Here is an 8,405-nt window from a genome sequence, read left to right on the forward strand (position 1 = left end):
GGCACAGGGGTGACAGCCAGCCTCAGCCAGGGCAGGACATGTCCTTTGAGACCCTCAGGGCTTGGCTGAGGCCATCACCTGCCCTGCATGGGGCTGGGGGAGACAGGAAGGACCTGCAGAGGGGCACAGACGTACCACTGAGTGAGGATGAGGAGGAGATGGAGCGCGAGAGCCCCTGCAGCTGCAGGTCCACCTGTGAGAAGGGTGAACTGAGCCCAACACTGGGGCAGAGGTCCCAGCCAGGCTGTGCCAAGCCCCCACTGGCCCCCACCCTGGGCACAGGAGCTGGAGTCTCTTCTGTGCTGGGGAGCACCTTGACTTGTCACAGGAGCGAGCAAGTGACCACAGGAGGACCCTGCACTCCAGCCCCCACCCCGGACTCCCTGGGGCCAGGCAGCATCCCAAGCCATCCTCTGCAGCAGCAGCAGCAGCTTTCCCAGCGCTGGCAGGGCCAGGCTGGCACTCACAGGGCTGCCCAGAGCACTGTCAGCCTCGGGGCCCTTGGGCAGCTCGGTGCCACCGCGGCCGTCCTTGCGCAGCAGGGTCTCCACGCGGTGGATGATGTCCCGGATGCGGCTGATGAAACTCTCCCTCTCTGACTTGAGGATGAACTCATTGTGGACCTGAGGGTGTGGAGGGGTCAGTCAGCACCCAACCCAGCCAGGCCCACCCCACCTTCACCCTCCCCCTGCTCTCACCATGGCGGCTGCAATTTCCTCCGGGTTGTCCCCATCCAGGTCGAACTTGAAGGTCACCATCTTGTTGTTGTAGGTCTGCAGCTGGCACTCCACCACTCGGTCGTTCTTGTCAGAGATCTGTGGGCAGCAGGGCTGGCTCAAGCCCAGGAGAACCCACCTGTCCCCTGCCTGTCCCCAGCCTGGCTCTGGTGACACTCACGTTGGTGATGCGCAGCCTGGAGCGGGCTCGGCGCCGCAGCAGCTTCCCCGAGGCTCTCTTGGGTGGCAGCTTGGTGCTCTGCTCACTGGCTGACAGCCCCTCGTAGCCATCACTCATGCCTGATGCCACATCCGAGGTGTAGCTGCAGGAATCCCCAGCTCCAGAGCATCAGCATGGCCATTCCCAAGCACCACCCTCCCTGTCCAGCCCCCCCAGCCTCACCTGTCCACCGAGGAGGAGAAGCCACTGGCAGGGGGCAAATGCTCTGTGGGCAGCTGCACGGCGATGCTCTGCACGGAGAGGAGGGGGTGAGCTGGTGCCACAGCTGGGCTGGTGCCACAGCTGCCCTGAGCCCCCCTGAGCCCATGGGGCCGTGCTCACCGTGGGGAAGCAGCGCACAGGCCGGCTGGGGGGAGGGCTGGTGGGGTCCACAGCCACAAAACTGCGATGGGCCAGGTCTGGTGAGTCCAGGAAGCCAGAGGAGCTCAGGTACCCATCAGTCTCACAGTCGGCTGTGGAAGAGAGCTGGCATGAAGCAAAGGCAGTTCCCCCCCTGGCTGGGCAGCTGGGGAAGGGCTGGGAGAAGCTGCTGGACCCCCCACCCACCTCCCAGCCCTGCTGCCCACCCGGCTGTTCCCCCTCGGTGCCTACGCACAGGTGGCTGAGGAGTAGCTGGTGTGCCGGTAGGTGAAGTGCTGGTGCTGGTCAGCTTCGGGCTCCTCAGGCTCCAGGGGGAAGGTGCTGCTGAAGGCAGAGTCCCCAGAGCCGGGGGTGGCCGGGGCAGGCGTGGGGCCACCAGGTGGCAGCGGGGATTTGAGCTCCTCCAGGAGGCGCAGGACACCTGGCGGCTGCTCTGGCTCTGCGGGGGATGGAGCGCTCTGGGCACGCTTCAGCTTCTCCCTCTTGCGCTTGATGGCCACCACACGGTCCCGCACCGCCTTGGCCACCAGCTTGTAGTCAGCCTCACAGACAAAGCCCAGCACCACCTGCACAGGAGGGAGATTGTCACTTGTGTAGGGACCCCACAGCACCCAGGGCTCCCCCATCTCTGTACCCACCATCTCCTGAGCCACCTCCTCTGCCACGTCCTTGTAGAGCTCAAAGAGGAACTCGATGGCGTTGTTGTCCTTGTATTTGCCGTGCAGCTTCTTCGTGTCGTCCATGCGCAGCCAGAGCTTGAGCCCAGACTTGACTCCATCATCCTCCTCAGCCAGCTCCACGTGCACCCCTGTGTCCTCCTGGAAGAAGGAATGCTCCAGCAGGTCCTGGATGGTGTACCTGCAGAGGGCACAGCTCAGCGTGGGCTCGGGGCCAAGGGGACCCTGCCCTGCCACCCGGGCCCTGCTCTGTCCCCACCTCTCGTTCTTGTCCATGCGGATGCAGCCCTCGATGATCTCCTTCAGCTCGGGCACCTTCACCTTGTAGAAGCTGCTGGGCTTCAGGCCCTGGGGGTAATGACAGTGAGCATCTCCTGTGCCAGCCCAAGGCCCAGGGGACAACCAGCCCAGGGCCACACGAGCTCTGCATGGCCCCTGTGGCCAGGCCACGTGGGCCTGCATGTGGCCAGGATGCCTCAGGGCTCAGAGTTTCCACCTCAACAGGCAGGAGCTGGCTGTGACCGGTCAGGGCAGCTGCAGTGCCCCAGGCCGGGGTGACTGAGCAGACTGCTGCCGTTCCGCCCCATTAACACACTGGTGCAGAGCCAGGGATGTGGGGTCTGGCCAAGCCATGCCCCACCACCACCCACAGCTCCATGGCCTGGCACAGCAACCCCTCACTGCCTTTTAGCTGCTCACACAACCACACAGTGACACATTTTGTCAGCAGCAGGGCCTGGCAGCTCCAGTGGGGAGCTGGGAGCCAGTGGGGGTATGAGGAGGGCACATAGAGGGTTCTGCCAAGCACAGGGGGGTGCCCTGGCCACAAAAGACCCAGGGCAGAGGAGGCTTCTGTGTCCCCAGCACAGTGACACACACATGGCTGGGGCCACCCTGGGCTGTGGATCCCCCCAGCATGGGCAGGTGACCATGGCAGCATCCCCCCAGCTGGGGCTGGGCCTCACCGAGGTGACCTTGCGGTAGATCTGGGCGGCGTTCTGGCACTCAGAGTAGGGGTACTCCGAGGTGGCCATCTCCAGCATGCACATCCCAAAGGCATAGACGTCCACAGCCTCGTCGTACTTCTCCTCGTACATCTCGGGGGCCATGAACTCGGGGGTGCCTGGGGGCAGCAGGGGAGCTCAGCACCCCGCCATGCCCACCCCCTGCAGCCCCCAGGAGCCCAGCCCCACCTATCACACTCTTGGCAAAGGAGGCTCTCTTGAGCGTGGCCAGGCCCAGGTCCCCAATCTTGACGGAGCCCGTGGGGCCCGTGATGAAGATGTTGTCACACTTGAGGTCACGGTGGATGATGGGGGGCGAGCGAGTGTGCAGGAAATGCAAACCCTTGAGGATCTGCCGGCTCCAGCGCTGCAGCACCTTCAGCTTCATCTCCTTAAAGCGCTTCAAATACCTGCCAGGGACCAACAGGCCCTCAAATACCTATCTGGGACCAACAGGGCCTTGAATACTTGTCAGGGACCAACAGGGCCTCAAATACCTGCCTGGGACCAACAGGGCCTCAAATACCTGCCTGGGACCAACAGGGCCTCAAATACAATACCTGCCAGAGGCCAATAAGGCCTCAAATACCTTCCAGGGACAAACAGGGTCTCAAATACCTGCCAGGGACCAACAAGGCTCAGACCTGTGGGGCTCAGACTCGTGGCCCAGCCCACCCTCCTCCCATTGCCATCCAGACTGAGATGACCCCACAACAAAGAGTAGAGACCCCGCTCCCTCCCCTGCACGCCCCAATCACGTTTTGAGGGTGCCAGACGTCATGAGTTCTGTGACCAGCACGATGCAGATCTGCCCTTTGATGGTTGACTTCCAGGAGTCGTAGAAGCGGACGATGTTGGGGTGCTGCAGCCCCTTCAGCATCTCCACCTCCTCGCTGAAGCGCTGCCGCTCCGTCTTGGACAGCTTCCGTGTCTGTGGGAGCCAGTGGGGGTGTGAGGGGGGCACATGGGGGGTCCTGCTGAGCACAGGGGCCACAAAAAACCCTCATGACCCCACACAAGGCAGAGGAGGCTTCTGTGGCCCCAGCACAGAGCTGCTGCCCCCCAGCACAGTGGCACACACATGGTTTGGGCCACCCTGTCCTGGTCCCCCCACCAGCCCACAACTGATGGGGCACCAAGGAACCTGCGCAGTTCCCCATTGCCCTGTGCTGAGCCCACCCACCCCACTCCCCTCACTCAGCCCCAGCTGAGCCCACCACGCTGCCTGGGGACAAGGAACCCCATCCTGCAGCTGGAGGGGACATTTGGGGGCTCTGCAGAGGCTGCTGCCATCCTGCCCTGTGCAGACACCATGGCCACGGCTCTTCTGCCCCCTGGGCTCTGTGCAGCCGGGTGCTGGGCCAGCCTCAATGAGGCCTTTGTTGGGGAAAGCAGGCGGGGGAGGCTCCAGCCCTGATTTTTCCATGTTCCTCCTGCTCGAGTTAATTAAAGTGGAAACACAAGCCGAGGGTGCTGACTGCAGCTGGGGCAGGGGCCAGCGGAGGGGACAGGCCCACTCCCGCAGCTCCAGCCCCGAGGGAGGGCTCAGCCCTGGGCAGGAGGAGCAGGAGCAGCGACAGCCCCACCACAGCCTGGGGTCCTGCAGAGCTCAGCTGCTCCACAGCCTGGGAGCCTCCAAGCTGGGACCCCTGCCCAGCCCACGTTTGGAGGCCAAGGAAACTGGAGCTGCCCCACCAGCAGAGCTGCCAGAGCTGCCTCGGCCCCTTGGCCAGTGGCCACCATCCATCAATCCCCTCGGCTTTCGTAACATTTTCATTGCATCACAGGCGGCCCCAAGGCTTGGCTGGAGCTGCTCCATAATCCCCCCACATTTAATACATGCTCAGGGACAGGCTCAGCCCAGAGGAGAACCTGAGCCTGCTGCAGCAGCATGAATGGGACCTTTCATAGGGAAGGAGGAAAACAGCACCCGAACCCCTGCAGGGCCCAGCAGCACACACACCGGCTTCCCTGCCCAGTGCCACGGCCACCACCACCCCTCTGGCCCTCTGCTACCCACTGGGAGGTGTCCAGAGGCTTCACTGCACCCCACAAACCTGCAAGGGCGTGAGGAAGCTGGCATGGGCTGTGGAATGGGGAGTTATGGGTGGCCAGGGCTCTCCCAGCTCAGCCAGAGCAGACCCCAGCTGGAGCAGCTGTGCCAGCACAGCCCTCGCTGTGCCATGCCCAGTTCCAGCACAAGGCCACCTCTCCCAGAGTGCCTGGAGTAAGGTCTGGGGGAGGCAAGGCTGTCCCCCAGGCTGTGCCAGGGCTGCTGGGCTCGCTTGGCATCGCTCCTTCCCCATGACCCAAGCGGCAGCAGCTCCCAGCCCTGTGCTGATACTCTCCCCATTGAGTGTGGGCATCAAAGCCCAGCCTGGCCTGGAGGAGCACCAGGAGGGGCAGGGCAGACAGGGCTGCCAGCACAGCCATGGCACACAGCACGGGCACACCGTGTCCTCTCCTTACAGCACCCACACGGGGCGGAGGAGGATGCTGGGGGTGGTGGCATGGGGACCATGAGGAGCTGGTGGCAATGGTGGCAACGGTCCAGCCCCTCCTGCGAGCCAGGAGCTGGCTGCTGAGGAGCCCAGCACAGCCAGCACCAGGAGCTGAGGCCAGTGGCAGGAGAAGGGAGGGTGGGGATGGCTGCTGTCCCTGCAGCAGGAGGCTGTTCCCAGCCTGGCAGTGCTCAGTGTTCGCTGCAGCACTCACAGGGCTCCCCCATCCCTGGCTCTGCACTGGCACTTGCACTCTGGAGGGGCATTCAGAGCAACACCATGGCGGGGCACGGAGCCAGTGCTCAGCACTGTCCCTCCATCCACAGCCACAGGGACTCCCAAGCCCCCCAGAGGTGCCAGCTCTCTGTCAGCACTGGGTGCCAGCACGCAGTGCCCTCCCCGTGGGTCTGCCCTGCCAAGCAGGAGCTGCTGTGTGCTCAGAGCCATGTGAGCACACACACACACACACAAGGTGCCCTGCAGCCCCAGGGCTGCTGGCTGAGGTTACCTGGGTGCCAGAGCCAGGGCAGGCACAGCAGTGCCTGCTGCCCAGAACGCTCCTGCCCACTTGGGGAACCCCAAGGGGTTCCAGAGGAAAATCTCACAGTCAGGTATTTACAGCCAGACCCCACTCTGGGCCCCTGGTTTCCTCCCTGCTTCCTCCTTCCCCACCACCCGCAGCACCTCGGACAGAAATAGTGCCAGGCTAAAGCTGGAAAGCACAAACAGTGGGGCTGTGGACAGACAGACGCTGCCTTCAGGACAGGGGACAGGGATGGGCAGGTCCCCTGAGGGTCTCAGGGAGACAGAAGACAGGCAAAACCAAGCTCTGCTTCAGCAGGCTCTGAGGAGGGAAGGTCAGGGCAAGGACAGTAGGGAGAGCTGGGGTTTGGGACTGGGATCCATCACAGCAGCTGAACCAGGTTCTCTGGTGCAGAACAGGTCAGGCCTGAGGTTAAGTACTCATTTGGAATTGAAAGGCAATAGAAGGAGAACTGTGAAGTGCACAGGACAAAGCTATTTTTAAAATGGCAGAACCACAACCATTTTTATTTGTGGTTCCAAATCCCGTATTGGTGTCACAGTGTCCAATTCTTTGCGTGATTGCTGAAAAATAAAAACAACAAACTCCTAAATGTCTGTGTCTGTGCTCTCAGCCCCCTGTGGGACAGGGATTTGGGTACAAGAGACACTGCACAAAGAGCAGTCAGTGGAATGGAGCCAGGCACTGGGTGGGAAGGGGAGAGGGCAGGGGCAGGGACCTGGCTCTGGCAGTGACCCCCAGAGGGGTCAGGTCTCCCCAGCACCTTGGGGTGCTCACAGGAGGGTCCCTGGCAGGGGACCTTCTCCACAACCACCCCCAGGGGACAGGTGAGGGGTTCTGCTGCTCCTGCCTGGCTCGCAGGGCCAGCATGTTCCTGCTGGGCTGGGACACGGGAGCGTTTTGCTGCCCAGCTCCCCGTTCCCCTCCACCTGAGTGGGGCAGGCTCATCCCCTCCCAGCCCCTCCAAGACACCAGCAGTGCCTGCAGGCAGGGAGGAGCAGGAGCAAGACCTGCTGCCAGCCCTGCAGGCCCCAGGGCAGGGGAGCTGGGGCACAGCTGTGACATGGGGCTGAGACCCACGGGGAGGGACACACAGCACTGGGGACAGCCAACTCATCCAGGGATGAAGGTCCTGGGCTCACCAAGGAGAGCCTGTTCCACTCAGTGGCTGCCACCTGAAGGGACTCAAGAGAGCTCAGGGGCATTTGGACAGAGCTGTGGGGCTTTGTGAGGGCAGGAGAACTGAGCTGGCTCTGAACTGAGCTCTCAACAACAGAAACAACTGCGCAACCCATGGGGATGGGGGGCAAATCTTCACCTTCCTCATTAAGAGGCCATAGTGAGCCCTCTAGAAACCACCCACCAGTCTCTCAGGATCTCTTCTTGCTCTGCTGGGCTGCAGCCACCCCAAGGACCCAGCCCAGGCAGCTACCTGTAAGTGCACTGAGCTTTTGGGAACAAGACAACAAACTCGCAAGACACGTTTTCCTGTGTCAACAAGGACTTGGACCTTCCCCACCACAGCAGCCATCCCAGGGTCAGGAGCCTGAGGGAGACTTTGGACTTCACCAAAAGGTGCTCCCAGGAGAAGAGGCAGCCCCACAGATCTCCCTGGGCACCTCCATGGACAAGATCAGGCCCATCAAAAGCACTTGAGGGGGCAAAGGCATTGTGGAGACAACGCTGTCACCACTGCTCTCAGCATCCTGCTGTCAGGATGGGACAAGCCAAGGAGATGGATGGAGGAGTGTGGCAGCAGAGAGGACATGGGGATGCTCCTCAGAGACCTGGAAGCACAGATCCAGCTGCTTCCAGCACAGAGCCCCTGGCAGCACCACAGAAGCCATCACAGGTGACCCTGTACACCACTCCAGCCAAGGTCAAGCAGGCAGAGAGCACCAAGGTCGTGTTGTACCCTGCTCCCAGCTGACAGCCAGCCCCAGCTCACTGCAGGCACCTGCCCCAGGGCACACCAAGGGCTATGGGAGCAAACTTTGGGAGGCAGATCCAACACAAGCACAGGCAGGCAGGCAGAGAGGGCACTGCTGCTGCTCCTGGAGGGAAAGCTGCAAGCTGCTGAGCATCAGAAACACAGTGGGATGCTCAGCCCCAGATCCACCTGTAAAGTGCCAGAGCAGGGGCTGGCATCAAGAACGTGGGCACCCTGGCACGCTCCACGGTGCAGGCAGCAAGAAAGCAAATGGAAAACAGCACGTGATGAGCAGGAGGGCCAGGAGCGGCGGCAGCAAGCAGGACTCTGGGTCCGGGCCAGCGGACCCACGAGGCACCGAGGCACTGGCAGCGATGGGCACAGCGCAGGGCAGCGAGGGGAGCCCGCACCGTGCCCTGCCCCGCTGCTGGG

The 8,405-nt window shown here is 62.6% G+C and overlaps 1 protein-coding gene across 1 annotated transcript in view; it reads right to left on the minus strand.

Annotated features, from left to right (window-relative positions):
* Positions 1 to 8,405, minus strand: part of WNK4 (WNK lysine deficient protein kinase 4) — a 13,166-nt gene that overhangs the window by 2,783 nt on the left and 1,978 nt on the right. Inside the window, exons 3-14 of the mRNA XM_031064125.1 lie at positions 3,757 to 3,972; positions 3,188 to 3,408; positions 2,960 to 3,117; positions 2,254 to 2,342; positions 1,956 to 2,175; positions 1,553 to 1,883; positions 1,279 to 1,409; positions 1,120 to 1,187; positions 898 to 1,039; positions 699 to 815; positions 468 to 623; positions 136 to 193 (exon numbers count right to left, since the gene is read on the minus strand). Of these exons, the coding sequence (XP_030919985.1) occupies positions 136 to 193; positions 468 to 623; positions 699 to 815; positions 898 to 1,039; positions 1,120 to 1,187; positions 1,279 to 1,409; positions 1,553 to 1,883; positions 1,956 to 2,175; positions 2,254 to 2,342; positions 2,960 to 3,117; positions 3,188 to 3,408; positions 3,757 to 3,972 (1,907 nt within the window). The remainder of the gene's footprint in view (positions 1 to 135; positions 194 to 467; positions 624 to 698; positions 816 to 897; positions 1,040 to 1,119; positions 1,188 to 1,278; positions 1,410 to 1,552; positions 1,884 to 1,955; positions 2,176 to 2,253; positions 2,343 to 2,959; positions 3,118 to 3,187; positions 3,409 to 3,756; positions 3,973 to 8,405) is intronic.

This window comes from Geospiza fortis, unplaced genomic scaffold, assembly GCF_000277835.1.
Source record: "Geospiza fortis unplaced genomic scaffold, GeoFor_1.0 scaffold324, whole genome shotgun sequence".
NCBI lineage: Eukaryota > Metazoa > Chordata > Aves > Passeriformes > Thraupidae > Geospiza > Geospiza fortis.